This window comes from Pollicipes pollicipes, unplaced genomic scaffold (assembly GCF_011947565.3).
Source record: "Pollicipes pollicipes isolate AB1234 unplaced genomic scaffold, Ppol_2.1 Scaffold_3216;HRSCAF=3773_pilon_pilon_pilon, whole genome shotgun sequence".
Lineage (NCBI taxonomy): Eukaryota > Metazoa > Arthropoda > Thecostraca > Pollicipedomorpha > Pollicipedidae > Pollicipes > Pollicipes pollicipes.
In genome coordinates this window covers 5,115,463-5,134,526 of record NW_023596251.1, presented here as the reverse complement: position 1 = coordinate 5,134,526, position 19,064 = coordinate 5,115,463, and the positions used below count along the sequence as shown (strand labels likewise).

At 57.6% G+C, this 19,064-nt stretch overlaps 1 protein-coding gene across 1 annotated transcript in view; it reads right to left on the bottom strand.

Annotated features, from left to right (window-relative positions):
• The window catches only part of LOC119091045 (uncharacterized), a 31,320-nt gene extending 14,104 nt beyond the window's left edge, over window positions 1–17,216 (bottom strand). The window contains exon 1 of the mRNA XM_037213765.1: window positions 16,413–17,216. Within this exon, the coding sequence (XP_037069660.1) occupies window positions 16,413–16,428 (16 nt within the window). The 5' untranslated portion in view covers window positions 16,429–17,216. The remainder of the gene's footprint in view (window positions 1–16,412) is intronic.
• Window positions 17,217–19,064: the final 1,848 nt, after the last annotated feature.

Genomic DNA, 19,064 nt, shown 5'->3' with positions numbered 1-19,064 from the left:
CGTTCAGGCTTTACTTCATTGATCAGAAGCTACAACTGTGAAGTAACGCTTCCCAGACAACGTAAAAAGACAGCATATTTTGATGTCCAACTTACGTAATTTCAACAGCACGGTCGCATATTCCATATATCCCCGCTTTCTGCGAGGCACAGCACGAACGCTTTCCACTAGACGAGAGCTAAGCAGATATGCTGCAGACACAGCGTGAGGCCACCGCCGTCGTTGGCTTTTTCTGCCAATGGGATCCTTGTCCAGCGATTTGTTACCACCGGTCTGTTCTTTTGAAACCCTTGTTTATCATTCCTTTCCCATTTAAACCCATCCAACACTACTTTCAGTCGGCGCATACGCTCACTGTATGTCAAATGGTTCTGATGTGCAGATGCGGCGCCCGAGTATTCGTCGAGTCACGGCCAGCCTCTCTGCGCCTGGAGCACCACGGCTGAGTCGTGGCTGCGTCGTCCTTCGTGACATGACGCGCCAAACTGGCCCAGTGTTTGAAGACATCTCGATCCCGGCACCTGACGACGAAGCAAACAGACTCGGCTTCTCCACCTACGACCGACGCCGGCGTTAGAAGAGCTTCCGCACGCTGCCAATGTCCCAAGAGCAGCCACCATCGCCGGCGATATCCACCCTATCCGATCCACCCTATCCACCCTATCCCTATCTCTAACCGAGTGAACGGGAAAACCACTGAAAGCACGCACAACCACAACCATCAGATGAAGTCCAGGCCCAATGCTAAGCGTACATCACAAATATCAAGCTTCTCCTCCGCACCCATTCAAACAAAACGAGACACACGATCAGCTGCTGAAGATCGTGACGATCTCCACCAGCTCTAGATAAACCGCGACCACGCGCCGCACCATACGGCTGCAGCGAGCCCCGCCTCTGCCGCGCGGGCTCTGCTGCCGGTCGGCCCAGCTGACTGTCCGGACGGCACTGCCGTGCCAGCAGAGCGACACTGAGAGGATGCCGGTCGGCCCAGCTGACTGTTCGGACGGCACTCCCGTGCCAGCAGAGCGACACTGAGAGGATGCCGGTCGGCCCAGCTGACTGTCCGGACGGCACTCCCGCGCCAGCAGAGCGACACTGAGACGATGCCGGTCGGCGTGCCGTCAGCCGGCTTATACGGCTGGGCGGGCAGCCATCCGGGCGGGACGGCGGCGTCGTCGCACGGAATGGTACGCCATTCAGAGATGGAGCTGCCAGCCGCGGCTCAGCGGAGGGGGGGGGGGGGAGGGGCACTCCTCGTGGTGAGCAGACACGGCCTCTGATGGCCAGAGAGCCGTCCTCAGATTGCAGGTAACTCTATATGATGCAGGTGGTCCACACGTGCAAGGTCCACATGCAGAGGTTTATGAATATTGGTTAAAATGCTCTAGGTCCGAATGAGCCAGATTCGATAACGTCAGATTCCAATCAGCCAGATGTGCGCCATGTCCCAGCGATCTCCAAATGTATCAGATCTATATCCACTGCGCACGGCTTCCAGAAAATCGGATCCGAAAGAGTGAAATCGAAGGAAACACGCATTCAGACACCTGTAAACCCGGCGCGTGCTGCCCCAGACCGAACACATCAAAGTCCGTCGGATCCCTGAGCGCACGCGCCTCCTTATAAACAGTCATCAGAGAGGGCAAAGCCGATTTATTCCAGCAAACGAATACTGCACGTGCAATCAGCCCGGCGATAAAGTGAACGACTGCGGTCACGATTTCTTTTCAATCGTGCATGATACGAGCGAGGCGTATGTTTGATTATGGAGCGGTCGTATTTCCACTAACCTAAAATAGACGAGTGCATGATGGCGTGCAGGTATTCAGCATGTGGGGCGCCGGCACAGGAGCCTTCCACCGTTAGGAGAAGCTGAGGATACGTCTCTGGCCGCACACCATGCATCATTACATTCATGTGGTCCGAGAATGTTACCTGTAAGCGTGCACACTCGGGAGCGTTGCGTTCGGACCTTTTCCCCGAGTTTGTAGGACTGCGACGTTAATACCTCCCCTATGGTATGCAGGCTCCTGTCCAGAGCTATGGAATGACGTCCTGAGCCTTATCCTGGCCCCCTGCCGTCGTCCTCCCCCTGGCCACCAGTGTACCGGAGAAGCGACATCGACCCAGCTCCAGCCAGACGGTTAGCTTCTTGTGCAGCCTTGCAATTCCCCGCGCCGGCCTGCGTTTCAACGCAGTCTCCGCGGTCAGCCATTCTCCATTCGCCCTCCCTGCCCGCCGCGCTGCCTTTCGTGAATGCGTGTCACATAGCGCGGCGCCATAAAACGCCCCGCGAACACAGCCTCGATCGCTTGGAATGCGGCCGGCGTTCTGAGCGCGAGCGACGAGGAGCGCCCCGAGGCGGAGATGAGGCCAGCTATCGGGTCCGGACGAGCTACCCGTTGAGGATGGCTCGGACAGCCACTGATGTGGGCCGACTCTCTTCGGATGAGATCCTTTGCTGCGATGGTGGTAATGGACCGTGATAGAAGAATGAAAGGAATCAAGGGCTTTGTGTGTCGGTCTGAGTGGTTACCCGTCCCTGGGCTGAAAACCCCCGCGCTCAGCCATCTCCACTCGCGCGAATGAAATCGATCGCATTTTCGATTAGCCCGAAAAACGTAGACGGTGAAAAATAGCTGGGAACACGAACCCCACATCGAGAAAACGGGTGCTCGTCTGATCCGTTCGGCAACACACCACCGTCGTCAGCGGATCACCCTACCGCAGCACCAGCAGCACCATCAGCACCAGCCTACCGCAGCACCAGCAGCACCATCAGCACCAGCCTACCGCAGCACCAGCAGCATCATCACCACCAGCCTACCGCAACACCAGCAGCACCATCAGCACCAGCCTACCAGCAGCACCAGCAGCACCATCAGCACCAGCCTACCGCAGCACCAGCAGTATCATCACCACCAGCCTACCGCAACACCAGCAGCACCATCAGCACCAGCCTACCGCAGCACCAGCCTACCGCAGCACCAGCAACACCATCAGCACCAGCCTACCGCAGCACCAGCAGCACCACTAGCACCAGCCTACCGCAGGGTCACCCTTCCAACCGTGTCAGCAGGATTAGCCGCGCGGCATCTCGTCTGACATCAGCAGAACATCAGCAGCACATCAGCAGCACATCAGCGGCGCATCAGCGGCACATCAGCGGCACATCAGCATTACATCAGCAGCGCATCAGCGGCACATCAGCAGCACATCATCGGCACATCAGCGGCACATCAGCGGCACATCAGCAGCACATCAACAGCACATCAACGGCACATCAGCAGCACATCAGCGGCACATCAGCGGCACATCAGCGTGCCGGGCCAGCCGGCGGCGGTGGAGGCAGCCGTCCGAGGGCCGCCACTTTCACGTCACTGTGACCGTCTCCCGTCGGCCGGCTGGGCGCGGTTTTTGCGCGCCGGTTAGGTGGCAGCTGACGAGACCGCCGACACCACGAGCCATGCGCGCACAGAGAGCGGCAGGGGTGAGCAAAAAGGCTGACCATTTAGCTAACTACCAAGGATGTTCATTTGGTACTTCGCATTCTGCTGAATTTCAATTTATCTAGCCCGTTTTGGTTTGTGTTACGGTTTCATTCGGTTCCATTTGTCCAATGCCTACAGTTTCTTGTCGTCCTTTTGATCCTGTGGCTTGGCGTATTTTTCAGCTGTTGATTAAGGCGATATTTCTTGTTCACGTCGCACAGTTGGTAGAACGTCGGGCAACGTGTCATACACTTGTGGACTGGGCTTCCACAAACTAAGCCAACTGACCGCCACAGTGTGGTGGCTTCTGTCCCCACAATGTGACGGTCAGTTGGCCACTGGTCGAAGCCCGAGATATGATGGCATTACATGGCGCGCTAAAACCCTTCGGCAAAGCTTCTTCCGTTATCGGGAACTTCACTACTTCCTGACGCGGTTGGCTCATTTCAAGCTTCACCTGGCAATGAGTTGGGTGTAAACTTCTCCCATGCAAGGCATCTGCTGAAAGTATTTTATCATAAGTCATGCTATTGCTGTGTATCATATACAACCGATGGTTCTCATGACTTACATAGGATAATTTGTTTATATTCTCCCGCCGGATCATAGACACATTATAAGCTTTTACATACTATCTATTGCATTTCGCATATTGCATTCTGCTTATCGCACTATTAATTTATTGCATTTTGCCATGTAAACGACCTTACCCAATAATCATAGTCCAAAATGCCTGTTTTTCAGCTGCGATGATAAGCAGCTAACGCAAGTCCATAATCAATCCGAGATGAGTGCCGATTGCCCCTCTCATCCTCTCCATTAGCGGGTATGTGCGGGTCGCTCCCGCCGTTTGCTCGCATCCGCGAGTCTTAGCTGCCTCTAGCGCGCTTCTCCAGCGGATGCCAGTCCCACTGGCGTCCAAGCGAGGTGCGCGTGCGACCGTCGGCGAGCAGGCGCGCCGCGACGTCTCCGGCGGCCGGCCGACACTCATCAAAGCGGCCGGCCGACAGCCGGACCGGCCGGCAGCAGACCCGCCAGTGGGACGCCTCATTAGGGACGCGGTGCGACCGGACGACGGCTCGGTGTCCGGCCGCCGTCCCGGCGCCAAGACAGGAGCGCGCAGGCCGAGTTACTTCCGCATCGCCGCCCGTGAATAGGCCGATAGAAGGCGCTGCAGAGTGCGTCTCCCGGCTGGCGGCGGCCTTTGAGGACAGACGACCCAGCACTGACGGAGGGCAGGCGCTCTTCCCGCCCACCTCTCCCTCTTCTCTCTCTATCCCTCCCTTTCTCCGGCGCGCTTCCCGCCTCCCTCTTTCCCGCTCGTATTCAGTCGATCGGAAGATAATTTCTGGCAAGGCCTCTAATTAGAAGCGTTCGTGGCGGAATCCGCCAGACCGTGACAGCGCGTAAACAACGCAATTCTGCTACCACGCAACACACAGCCGCTCTCAAATTTCCCTTCCCTTCGATCGATTCCGTCTGTCGCTGTCACCGCAGCCGACTACGAAGCGAAGCTCGACTGTGCGTCGGCGCGCCTCCACTCTGGAGATGCGCAAAAGTTGCTGCCGGCAGCACACATCACTACCATCCGTGCCATTCTTCAGGTCGCGTGATAACGCCGGCATGCAGACCGCAAGCCGGCAGCGCCCACGGCACGGCACGTCCCACGGACCGGTGCACCGGCGTGCCCTCGGCGGGAGCGGCGCACCGCCGAGCTCCGCCAGCCTCAATGAGCAGCAGCCGGTGGCCGCCGGCTGCTGACCGTGTTCGCTGACCCGCCCGCCACAGCGCCGGCTCCAAACAGCGCCATCAAGCGGCGGCTAACGGCAAGCCACTGCCGCTGCTCGGCGCCGGTAGCGTTGCACGCAGCGCGTCCCGCGGGCGGTGCTGCCAGCTGCGACACGCCTGACCTTGGCGCTGCAGGCGTCGGCTAAATGTACGAGGCTCTGTTTGATCTGTTCTGTTCTGTTCAGTTCTGAAGTGATGTAGGATAGGTCGAGTCACCTGCGTGCCAGAGGACCACAGACGTCGGCACCCACTCGGCTGTGGTGCTGGCCGGCTGGCTGAGACAGCGATTCCGACCCTCGTTCCGACGACGCTCGGTGCAGTTTGCAATTCGGAACCTTGACTGCCAACGTTACTTTTGCCTTGTCTTGTTTTCGCAACTTAAGGCTCCAAAATTCCAGTTTTCGCTTTAGAATGATCATCCAAATGTTGCTATTTTGTGTTTGGTTGTGGAACAGAAAAAGATGAAATGGAGTGAATGACACGATCAAAAGTCAACGCCTGTGGAAACAGCTACTACCAGACACAGGTAGACAATATGCATGAGGATCATTGCAGTTAAAACGGCTACCAAGAGTGACACAGCAAGCAAGCAAATACCAAGCATGGCATATAACTTATTTCGATATAAAAACAAAACATAATAGCAGTGGCTATTAGTTCAGATAGAAGTACACTTACAGCACGGTTACTGAGATCAATGGAAACTAATCTAGCGAACAAGGGGGAGCATTTGTTACAGTTAACACGCAGCAACAAAAGCCTCAAACGTTTGGAGGCTTCTTCATCCCGAGCACAAAAGAACGCACCTCAAAGGCTCTTCCCTTCACTCTCACATCCTTCATATCTCCGAAATCATCTCTTTTTGTTCGGCCCTCCTGTGAGCTCAACCCGACCGGCATGAATTTACAGCGCGGTATAGCTCCACCCTATCGCTGACCGGCCATGAATGACACACGAACCACTCGGTGATGGTCGAATCCGAACACTTCCACCCGATCCATGAATACACCCATGAATCACGACACGCATAACTCCAGCGCGCGCAGCTTCGCCTTTCAAGTTAATACCCGCTTGAGCTGGCGTGGTTCACTTAGTAATAGGCCGCTCGCTCGGGGCCTAATTCAGTATCGCTCGCATCGGCTGTGGCCGTTTTTTGGCCGCCGGCCAAAAAACTGGCGCCGTCGCCGCCGGCGTTGGCGCCGCGGCCAGAAGCGGGTTAACACCGCCACGGCAGCGGTGGGCACGGTACCTTGCCGGGGGCAGTGCTCCGATACAAAAGGCTCGTGCCAGCCGCTGCAATATGCGCCGACCCACATCTGCGGCACGCAGGGCGGCGGCTGCAGGCAGCGCGGGAGCAATAACGGGGTGTCGGGACAGGCGCATTTCGAGCATTAGTGCGAGGGTAAACATGCCTGTCGCAGACGCTTAGATAGCGTTTTTTTCAGTTGTGTCGACAAGATACTTTTATTGTCGCGCCTTTATTTGTAAAAATACTCTCAGAACAGCCTGAGCCAGTCAGAATTAGAAACGGCAAACAAATATTTGGAGAGCGCGCTCGCGTATGAATGCGGTCTTCTTTACCAGCGCCAACGCCACATACTCTCGACATAATGACTGGCCTCACCGGTACGGAGCTATGTTGATCCGGAGCGTTCCACATTCCAGGCAGCGAGCTCAAATGCGATCTCACTAATCCGCGGCGCTGATGCCCGTGCGATTGGCCCTCTGCTGGCACGCCTCAAGCTGCCGGGCCTCCACCGCTGCCTGCTGGCACGCCTCAAGCTACCGGGCCTCCACCGCTGCCTGCTGGCACGCCTCAAAGCTGCCGGGCCTCCACCGCTGCCTGCTGGCACGCCTCAAGCTGCCGGGCCTCCACCGCTGCCTGCTGGCACGCCTCAAGCTGCCGGGCCTCCACCGCTGCCTGCTGGCACGCCTCAAGCTGCCGGGCCTCCACCGCTGCCTGGTCCTGGGGCCGCTGGGAGCCGGGGCCAGGGGCCAGGCCACGGGTCCACCTCCGCCTTCCCCCCAAAAAATATATATGGCGGGCGCTTTATGGCATGCGCAGTCGATCATGACGCTTCACTTCCATCTGTGTGGTACGCCGACCGACCGGCGTCGGTGGAGGCGGCCCAGCGCCACCATACGCGTTTGCATCACACGCCGATTATTTCAGGCGCGGCGGCGGCCAGCAACTGAAAGTCGAAACTAGCGCATGCTGGCTGGAAACCGATACTTCAATGTAAAATATCCCAAAGTGGAAATATGTACATCACGCTACTTTCCCTCTGAACTTCAAAAACGCAGAGTGAAGCATCAAAGAACGATACAAGAGGTGAAAAAGAGCTTGTCAATCGACCATTTGTTTGTCATCCGTGAAACGCAGTCGCAGCTTCCCTGTCAGTTGATATTTGGCCTGGGAACGCGTGAGGGCGCCCGTCGCGGGCTTCTGTGCCCCCTGGCGAGAGAGGACAGAGTGCGCTCTGGCGAGGGAGGACGGAGGTGCGCTCTGGCGAGGGAGGACAGAGTGCGCTCTGGCGAGGGAGGACAGAGTGCGCTCTGGCGAGGGAGGACGGAGGTGCGCTCTGGCGAGGGAGGACAGAGTGCGCTCTGGCGAGGGAGGACAGAGTGCGCTCTGGCGGGGGAGGACGGAGGTGCGCTCCGGCGAGGGAGGACAGAGTGCGCTCTGGCGAGGGAGGACAGAGTGCGCTCTGGCGAGGGAGGACAGAGTGCGCTCTGGCGAGGAAGGACAGAGGTGCGCTTGACATCGGACGGCGCGGCTTCATCAGCCAGCAGCCAGCAGGGGCGTTAGAGCAAACAAGGCGCTCACATCCTTTTGTTAACGCTCACACTGCCGAGCGTTAACAGGACATCACGTAGAATGGCTTTTCTCCAAGCAAAGCAATTCAAGACGGATCATCACTTGACGTGATTAGAAAACAAGCCTCATGAAGCCGCTCAGTACCGGTCATTTAGTAGCGGGCGTCATGTGCTGAGTTCCCAGCCATGCGAGAAACTCCTGTGCGGGGGAAATGGGGCAATTAGGGTAGGTCTCCAGAAGCCACCCCAATGCTCAGGCCACAATGACACTCGTGACACACTGCCAAGTGCCACTGGTGTTCGTTGATAAGCATACGCGGAGCAGAAGTAACACTAACTGGCAACTGCGTCATCGGAAACCGGGCCCTCGCCTACCCGATCCCCTCCGAAGGAACTGCGTATCCGCCCTCTCCCTCCCCGACCCTGGGTGCGCCCATGTGTGACCTGCCTCCTCCGACATCCAGCCTGGGCGCGCCTCTGCCGCCTGATACGCCGCCGCCGCCGCCGCCGTCCAGTAGCCGGTCGGGCGGCTCAAGATTACTAGACACACGGACGGCTCACCTACATTTCCGCACAATTAGCGACTGAGGAGGCGCCGTTTGGCCGGCTTGCAGGCTCTCCGTCCTAGCGGAGCCCTGTGCCAATCAACGCGCTCGAGCAGCGCGCAGGGGCGGCGGCAGGAGCGGCGCGGCGGGGGAAGCGGGGCGGAGTGGAGTGGACAGAGGCGCGCAGAGGTGTGGGGAGTGCGATTGTGCTCAATGACGTACGCCGCGGGGGCTGAGGCAAACGTATCTGGTCGTGGAGGCCGAGCTGACACACCTGGGTGCGCCCACGCGCGCTGGCCATGCAATGCCCGCAGCTCTTGTACTGAACCAATGCCCGCAGCTCTATACTGGGCCGATGAGCTGCGCTCTGTAAGATGCTACGTGAAACCGACCTCAAACGCTACTCTTGGTTAGGCACAGAATGCAAGAATAAAGTACAGCTTTGACCTGCCCATCTAGACCGAACTGGGCCATACTGCTCTGAAGCATACAGTCATGAATACCTCGCCAGCATGAGAGACCGCACAAGCGTAGACCTGGGACGATCAGTAGGGAAAAACCACTGCTGGCCCTGAGGCTCCCGAATACAAGAGGGTGAAATGCCATCCATCATTGGCGAAATGAAGGCGAAATGCGCATAATGTGTGGATATTAGGAAGCTCATTTCACCACTTGTGGCAACAGAATTCAAAAGTCGACCCATCCTGCCAGGTACAAATACGCCTGAACGATGGATGGATCCTGAATCCCGCAGAACTCTACAATAACCTCAGACAGAGTCCGGTACTCGGATCGTGAGATCCGCATTTGGTAGCACATGTCTGTACACGTAGATCAGCATTGGGTATTTGGTGGCACATGTCTGGCCCCAAACGCGCCAGCATTACTAAGTATGGCGTACGCTAGTCCTATCTAAACAAGCAGAACTATTTTGGGACCACATCAAGACGCATGCACCTGCCACGGCCATCACTACCGCGGTCTCGCGCGTTGGCCGAGGCAGCGGGGGCAAACCGGCCAGCACCTGCAGCGGCGCACCGCCGTGCCGGCACGCCCCACGCCGCGCCGGGCTCGGAGGCGAGCGGGCGTGCCGGCCGCCGGGCCAGGCGCCGTTCCCAGGGAGTCGGCCGACCCCGCGGGGTCAGGCGGGGTCGGGCCGGGGTCACGCAGCGTGACTTGTTACGATGGCCCTAAGAGGGGCAGCGGCGAGCGGCCTTGGCGCCCGGGCTGGGGTAAGAGAGGACTTGGTTCGGCTCAGTGCTGAAGAAAGCGGGACTTAACGAACAACATCTTGGATGCGCGTGCAGCGAGGCAGGCGTTTCGTGTCGTACCGAACACTCCTGTCGTGTCAGCTGTCCAGATGGATGCGGCCGGAACCATCGCATTCGCGTCGAATGCCTCCAGAAACGCTCGGGTTATTTCGGTATGGGGAAATAGCCACTTTTAAGTGATCGAGCGACCTTCGTGAGCCGCCTCATAAGCGCAGAAGATACATCGTAACATTCGGCAACATTACCGGAGAAAGTGGACCGCGATGGTTCTCGACTTGATTCATTCGAGCCCTAATGAATAGTCGCCGAATTGAAAGCCTATTTATTATGGGCGCTTAGGGCCCAGTACTTACGGGACACCGAGCCATATTTCACGGCTGGGCCGGGATCTGATAAAGCCACGCTGGTGTGTGAGACGGAGCGGCAGTGGGAGTGGATACCAGGCGAGAGTCCGTATCATCATCATTACCACCGGGGTCAGGAGGTCTCGCCGGCCGCCGTGCGGAGCCCGCCTGCGGCGAGACGCACCCGCCAATAATGGGTTGCGATGGCGCGATATGCGAAATGCGATGTCGATTGGATCTGTTGAAGGGTTCGTGAGAGGCGTGGGTGTTTTAAATACGCACAGAGACACGATTAGTTGAAGCTTATTAAACCTTGGCTTTAGGAGTAGGCGTGATAATAGTTTATGCATCGTACGTTGTCAGCTACCACTATTTATTGAGGTTGGCATCAGCAATGTTTCATAATGTTCTAAATCGCATAGAAGAATGAGGTAAGAGTACGTAAATATCACCGCATGTGGATGTAGTGACAATTATATGCGCACATTGCTTTAGTGAGAAATTTGCTTTAGGGTAAATATCTACCATTACTGGCTAACAATCAAGTTCAGTGGTTAGATGCAAGAAAGAAATACGCGCTTAAAATATATCCCTTTGGTTAATATCAGATTGTAAATACTTAAACTTGTGTAAAAAGAAAAACAAAATTTGAAGCTGATATAAAGAAGTACTCATATGCTTCATTACCCTAATTGTTTCATTCACAGAAATCATAAACGTATAATATATTTCTCGTTACAGCAGTCATGTTTTAAACTGGCTAATTTCACTACTTTTCAGCAGGCAAGCCGACGCAAAACCCTGCAATAAGCGCAGTGGCCGGCAGCCCTGCAGACCCCGAGCCTTCCGGCCGTGTTCCCACACATCACATCCGTCAATGCGGCGAGCGGCGAGCGGCGCGCGGCGCGGCGCGAAAGGAAACTCGACCGCGTAGTCGGCACCCCAGCGCGGACGCCCCGTGACCCGGCCGACCTCTCCGTTCCGGTCGAATTACGCTGTCACTTCGCATAAAATCGGCGGCGCCCTCCGCGGGCCGAGAGTGTTAGTTCACCGAAGATCCGGCGGCGCCCTACGCCGCAGACGCCGGCGCCCTACCCGGCGGCGCCCCAGCCGCCAGGTCAGCTGTGTCAGCTGTGTCAGCCGTGCGAGTTGTGTCAGGCCGACGCATCGGCTTCAGAGTGGCGGGCTGCGTTAGGCGTGCGGTTGTTCCGTTGATCTCGCCAGGATTCGCAGCGTCTGGCGCGGCGTAACTCCTGAAGGCATCTGGACGTGGGTACCACAGGAGCTAGTGCCATTGCTCCCTTCCGCCCCCCCCCCCTTCCCACCTTCCCTGCCCACCTCGAGAAGTTTGGCACGCGATCCACGACGGTGCACCAAAGAACAAGAGACGCACCAAAGAACAAGACAAACGTGAGTCATATAGGAGCCCGGCGCCGTGCTGCGCGAGGTGACCAGCACACAGTTGTCTTACTCTACGGAGAGGAAATCTAGCCATACAATGTCTTTCCACTATGGCATCACTACACCAATGCCAACTACCGAGCCACAACAACACTGCCGTGGCAGCGCCATCCGCTAAATATTCCAGATACATCAGTTAGTTTATGATGTAATAGCGCATGTCCAATCACCATTCCCTTGCACAAAAATCACACATCAATCTCCCCAGTCCGGTAATTTCCTCCTTCTGCACAATCCCGACCGCCCATCCGTTTCCTTTATCCCGTAATTGGCCGCGTCCCAAGCCCTCCTCATTTGCATATGTAAGAAGGCCGTCTGGACAGCTGTCGGCTGTCTGCCTGCCCTCCCGCTGCCCCCGGGCAGACTCTCATGGGAGCCCTGCAGGCCTCTCCGCCTCCCGGAGAAGGAAGTCGACGCTTTGGCGCAGGGATTATGCCGCAGTTTGATTGTAGCAGCCGACACCGCGCGGCAGATACGCCGCAAACCGTCGGCCGCCACCTGGCCTGGATATCATGTTCGCCGGACACGACAATTACGTGCTCGTTATGATGACGGCCGTCAGGAAAGCTTTGCGTAAATCGTCAGTGGTGGCGGCGAGTATCCACGGGGCCGTCTTTCCATAGCGATGCTGTCGCTGGTGAACTGGTACTATCTTTTTGCTCGCGGGCGCTCTGCTGTTGCCTAAGCTGAACAGGTACATCTTGTGCACACCCATACAGCGCGGTCGGCAGTGGCTCAATATCTCAGAGCGAAAGTGACGCATTAGACGCACGCGATGTTCGATGCCGACATGTCGCGCCGTGCTCTCCCATCCGCCGCACACTTCTCCAGCCCTCACATCAACCCGCTCGCGGTCTGAGAGCTCATACCCCAGAGGGACGACAATGGACAATTCAGGGGATCAACGGGCTTCACGACTGCTCTGGTACACTGGCCCTCTCGGGAACGGAGAGGGCCGTGAACGGGAACACGGCCTGTCCGTCTGGACCGTCGGCCCCATCAGGCCGAGTAGGTCAGCCTGACCCCTTCGTCAGCTGCCACCACCCTCCCTCAAGCTCTGCCCCCCCTCCCATCCACCCCCCCCCCTATCTCCCGACCTCTGCCGAGAGTTCAGCCTCCGAGCGGCGAGAAGACTGCCTTCCCATGGCACGGCTGGTGATTCCAGTTCTAAACTAGCGATGTTGCGGTCCCGCAGCTGGCACGTAGCCACAGGGAGGATGTCAAACTTGGTCCAAACTCTCGCAAATTTGGGACGAATTCCAGCGAAATCGCTCAATATCTGGAGTAAATCCCTGGGTACTCAGGTGGAGGGGCATGATCCCGTTCTCCCCCCCCCCCCTCCGCCCTTCCCTGATAACACCGCTACAGGTGAGCCATCGCGACGCTCAACAAACATCGGCTTCACAGCCCGCCTCGCACCTGAGACAGACAGCGAGCACCCGGGAGTGGTCCGTCCGCGCTTGGCCCGTGCCGCGGCTGCCCCGGCCCATCCGGTGCCATCCAGCCGCGCCCCACCACGATCACCGGCCATATTTAGCGACTGCCCGGGCGGCCCAGGCGGCCCGGCCGGCGCGCTATGGTAGCCAGCCCGGAGGTAATTGGCTTTTCTCTTATTTACAAATGCCGGACGCCCGGCGACGGCTCCATTATGGAAATGGCGCGAGCTGCCGTGGCCGGGGTCGGGCGGGGTCGGCTGGCGCGAACTCTTCCCGCCGAGCCACGCTCTCTACGCCCCCCCCCCCCCCCCCATCCTCCCTCAATTCCATCCAGCCACTGCCTTCCCCCCGGGATCTCCGACGAGGGGCGCGGGCCGTCCCGAATGCGTGGTAGCCTCCGGGGAGGACCTATCCACTATACGATGCGTTTGTAATGAGCTCTTGCACTCCTGGCCCCTTGAATCCATTTTGCAAGATGCTGAGCGATGCGTTAGGGAAGAAGAAAAACCGCACGCTGCGGTGAGGTTACAAACAGAGCGACTTTACAGGCGCCTCGCGAGGCCTGCTGGCGTCTTTTAATGTCTCCACTCAGCGATTATTCCAACAGCACAAAACACCCACGCGCTCGTTACATTTCCACACCGTGGCGTGGCCTGAACTATTTCAACAGACCACGAAAAAACGATAATGACCGAGAAACCGCACAAACGAGTAAAGAGGGCCGGATATAAGACGTGCACGATGGTCGCAGATGTCCGCAAACCCCTTGTGTCGGCGATATCCCGGGCAGACCTAAGTCATAGTGGGCAAAGACGCATTCTAACAACACTGAGGTGGCACAGCTTATCAGGTAGGGCAGGTCAGGTTAGGTCAGGGCGAGACGACTTCTCACGGTTAGTTGAGGAGGGATGGAGAGCAGATCATCAGAAACACAACGGTGAGTGGTACTGATCATAGCGAAGAGAGTGGCGACGGTTGAGATAAACTAGTCACAAATGTAGCACTGATCGCGTAGGTGAGAAAAGGTGGAACAGGACGGGAGAGAGGAACTCGCCACAAAGATGGAAGGGAAAGGCAGAGGGGGCAGGTAACGCTGGAAAGGGAGAATGAGGGGAAAGGTCAAGCTGGGAGAACGTGAAGAAAGGGACGACCACACACGGCAGAGGGAGGAAGAGAATGACAAATCACGGGCAGACGGCATCGGTCACAGTGGAGAGAGCAGAAGACATCAGGAGAGACCAGGGAAGACCACACTGAAGAGAGAGAGAGAGAGAGAGAGAGAGAGAAGAGAGAGAAGAGAGAGAGAGAGAGAGAGAGAGAGAGAGAGAGGAGAGAGAGAGAGAGAGAGAGAGAAGAGAGAGAGAGAGAAGGAGAAGAGAGAGAGAGAGAGAGAGAGAGAGAGAGAGAGAAGAGAGAGAGGAGAGAGAGAGAGAGAGAGAGAGAAGAGGAGAGAGAAGAGAGAAGAGAAGAGAGAGAGGAAGAGAGAGAAGAGAGAGAGAGAGAGAGAGGACGAGAGAGAGAAGAGAGAGAGAGAGAGAAAAAAACAGAGAGAGGAGAGAGAGGAGGCTGAGAGGGGGCGGGTCATGCGGCCATCGGTCAGCCGGGCGTCACGTCCGCCGCCGCAGCCTCTGCCCCCTGTCGCAACGGCCGGCCGCCACAAAGCGGCGCGCAGAAGGCGTGAGCGCTCGGCGAGCGGCCGTGAGCACGACTGGCTGTGATCCGGCGGCGGCCCTGCTGACCGCGCCGCTTATTATTCTTTTGTGCCGGATTTCGCCGCGGCCGCCCGCCGTGCTGACAAGCGGCGGGGATGGGCGCCCGAGTCCAGGGACGCCCCGGCGCCCATCAGGCGAGGGTGACCGGCACGTGCGGGCCTGAAGGGGCCCGCCGGGGGAGGGGGCGGGGCAGCGTCGTGCCGTGTGGGACCTCGTTTTGTGGGGTTTTGACGCGGGAGATGCTGGGATGTAAGCTGAGCACTGTGCACGGTCCGTCATGTAGGTCAGAAAACAGGATTGCACTTATAAGGTACAAACACATTCATCAACACAGGGGAGCTTGGGCATCGTACTAGCATAGTAATCTGCGGGAGCGCGGAGGATGTTTTAGCCAGACGTCACTTACAGTAATGCCACAGCTGCTACCACCGGAGGGATGAAAGTAACTAGAATGTCTGGCACTAACTATGGGATCAGAAAAATGGATGGCTCTGCTCGATCTCACCCACGAGTGGTTAAATTTGCATCCATCACACGACTGATGAAGTCACAGGGAGCGCTAGACGAATCACAAATAATCAACATGTTGAAAAGAATTCGGGCCTGTTAAGACCCGTAATGACGGTCAGATGGTTCTATACCTGGCATCGAACGAAAGCTCACGTTTATGTCCTTTCGCGTGATGCAGTCATGTTCAAAAAAGCCACAAATAAAAGTAAGGCCGCTACCAATGTAAGGCCAGCGTTAATGTAAGGGCAAGGCCAGGCAAGGTCAAGTTCAGACTACCCCACTGAGTAAGATTTCTCTCCTTTTTTCCATGACCTACACAGTTGGAAATGTGTGAGTTTTACCGACTTATTGATTGCAAATGTGCGTCCAATAATTTGCTTTAATGATTACAAGTATACTTCACAGGACCTCCGTGGGTAACATCACGTGCTCTCTTATATAAGACCCGTTGACCGAGACCCGGCCACAGACTCGGACTGACGAACTCTCAAACCAGTCGATGAACAGCATCGAACAATCAAAAATGGAACGAAAACTGCGGATGATTGCATTTCGGGTCAATGGTGGTGGCGTGGGCCCTCATTGGTGACACCATAACTCAGTGGCACTGGTCTGGCCCTTGACAAACATCAGATAGTACCAAATGCATCACATGAAAGACGTTGAACCTCTGGCCGAGCTACTCAATGGTTCTTAAGGTATTTTAGAAACTGGAGGTACGTTTAACCTCCACATGCGGGTGTGCGCAGGGAAGAACTGGTGACTGGCACCCTGAGACTGGCCACAGTTCTCCTCGGCGAGAGAACACTCTGAGACTGGCCACAGTTCTCCTCGGCGAGTGGCGACAGCCCGTTTGGTGCAAAGTCACGACCGCGGTCTCTGAGTGCAGGCATGCAGAAATGCGTGTGAACGTGGCGGCCTCCGCCACCGTCACCACCCAGCACGCGTTGTCGGTATGTGGAGTGTGCACGACCGTGAGACATTGGCGCAGGCCGCTCCGCCGCCGGGCCGGCCGATGCCGCGGCGTTACTCACCGGGGTTGAAGACCATGTCCGGGGGCCGACTGCGTCCCCTCGCGCCTCGCCTCGCGCCTCGCCTCGCGCCGAGGCGGTCCGCAACGGCGTCACGTCACGCCGGGCCTCACGACTCCGTGCGCGGACTTGGCTGAGTCGTCTCGATCTGGTCCGACGGTCACGACACTGAGGAGTCCAACGGCCACCGCCTCTCAATGTTTATTCGCCCGGCACCGTCTTCTCGCTTCGCTCAGTCCGCTCGGTTCGCGCCGCTCACCCGCCTTGCGCTTCGGCTGGCGGCGCTTCTCGGTCCTCTCGAGCCGCCGGCGCGAGCCCCCAGGAGCAGCGGCAGTCAGCTGGTAGCCAGTCAGCTGACCACCCTCGCCGGCTCGCCTTGTGGCACTACACACGGAAAGCACATCGGTAAGTTTAGTAGTTATATCGGGCTGGCCGCCGCGCAGGCGCCGTCTAAATTTATGCCGATTTCTCGGTGATTAATCTTTGCCGACGGCCGAGAGCTGGATATGCGAAATGACAACGGGAGGTGAGAATCGAAATGTAGTGGCGTGTACCGAGTAGTCAGGGCGCCTCTCATGTATCTGCATATCTAGCGTATTAAGATATTCAGCACCATGCCCTCGCTGCCGTTATACGAAACGTCCTCAGCATAATCTACGAAACAAATTACGGCGATGCGCCCATGTTTGCGACGAATCTTTGACTTGTGACCTAGTGCTCTGGACTGCCAACTAAAGCAGCTCTCCGGCTGTAAGCGTAATGATGACTTGTAGTGTTTAGGGGCGCGTCGACTGCGTGACCATTAACCTCTCTGTGGCCTTAAACGTGAAGCGTCGACGACGGCTCTCCACCACAGACATCGAAACCGTTGCAAATGCATCCCAGTCGTCGTCCCGAGCGCACGCCTGCCACTCTCACTCTCCGAGCAGTGCGGTCGTGCCAGGTCAAGCCGAGACAGACCGGGTCAGGTCAAACCGGGTCACCCGCCTCTCGTTCGCGGGCGCGCAGCTGGCGACGGTGGCGCGTGCCGAGCCGGCCGGCGGGGCTCATTTCCAGCCGGGCCGGGCAGGGACACGCCGTCGGTGACCGATGGCTCGCCCGGGGCCGCCGCCCGACCGCGGCCCGAGCACGCCGGTCGTTAGCGCGGTCCGCCCAGCCCCCGGTTGGGCAAGGCCGCCCGAAACGCGCCCGATCCATCAGCGAGGGGTGACGCGCGCCGGTCACGGTTGGCCAGCGGGAGGAGCGGCGCGCGCCGTTGAGGTGGTTAGCGCCGCGGCTGGTGAAGACGGCGCCGTTTAGTGAGGGGCAAAGACGGCGTCGCCTGACAAGAGGCGGGCGAAGTGACGGTGTGGCAATGCGGTTTTGTGGGGGGGGGGGGGGGGGCAGTCGATGGCTCGAGAGATGTCGACCCCGATTCGACCCCTACGGCGATTGGAGCGAGGTGTGATGATCGTAGCTGTTTGAGTGGCATGTGTCGTAAAAAATGGAAGCTTTTCTGTTGCTGTCATGCGAGAGAGGGACATGGTCGCCATGCACTCGACCAAGATGTTCAGGCTGTGAACGATGTTCACGTCGGCATACAAAATGGCTCAGCTTTTGTACGGGAGCCTGTCTCAGAGTTGGCTGCGAGCCAGGCGCCATGTCAGCAAGGTCCAAAACAGAATAAAACAGCGGCACTGACTGCAAGGGCCACGGCAGATTAGGGCCAACACAAAAGCCGAGAGCGTGACGTCACTGAAACGGCCTCTGATCCGGTCGCGCCCCAGGCAGCGTGGGGGGCCTGGCGTCGGCCAGAAGCCGGCTAGACTCGACCCTGGGTCTGACACGGCCTACACACAAAGGAAACGGCTCAGGCCGATTAAGACAATCCCTGAATGCTTGCGGCGCTTTACCTGCTACTGCTACCCCTTCAGCTGTCACTGCTTCCCCTTTTCACGTCAGGAAAGCTCATGATCACCGCTCTGACGCGCCTCGGTGACTTCCATCATTCACACAGAACCTGCCGTTACCAGTCGCCCCACACGTCCGAGTGGTCGGTATCGTCTCACGCGACTGCAGCCCGGTTTGTGGAACCAGTGACGTCATCGGCATAACGAGCGGCGGCGAACGTCCAGACGGCCAGGCTAATCCAAGCCGACATTAATCAGAGAACCCGGCGTCACCGGAAGCCGACGTCAGGCCCAGCAAAGATCCGTTAGCGAATTCAAGCCACGCTACCGAGCGCGGTCCAGGGCGACGGTAATGCCCGTTCATTACACGAAATTTGTGCGAATTAGGAGAACTGGCCGCATTCTGTGCTGAGTGATTGATTGATGTCGGCTGCCGGCCAGTCGGCATGGCACGAGAGAGCCCAGGCTAGACTGGGTGACCCAGAATACAGCCGCCTGCCTGTCTGCAGGGACGCACCGGCACGGACACCGAAGACGGCCGGTGAGCTTTTGATGGTGAGGGAGGCGCCGACCAGCGGCCGAAACATGGCTACGAATGGTCGACCAGCTTTGGCTGTGCGTGTGACTAACATTACAGGTCGGATACGATTGTTGTGCGTTGAACGGAGTTCGGTGATAATTCGGCTGTTGGACACATCCAGTGCTTTGGCCAATTAAGGCTCTGGTAGGGTAAATATTAGGAGGAAGTTAATTACTGGGCTCGGTT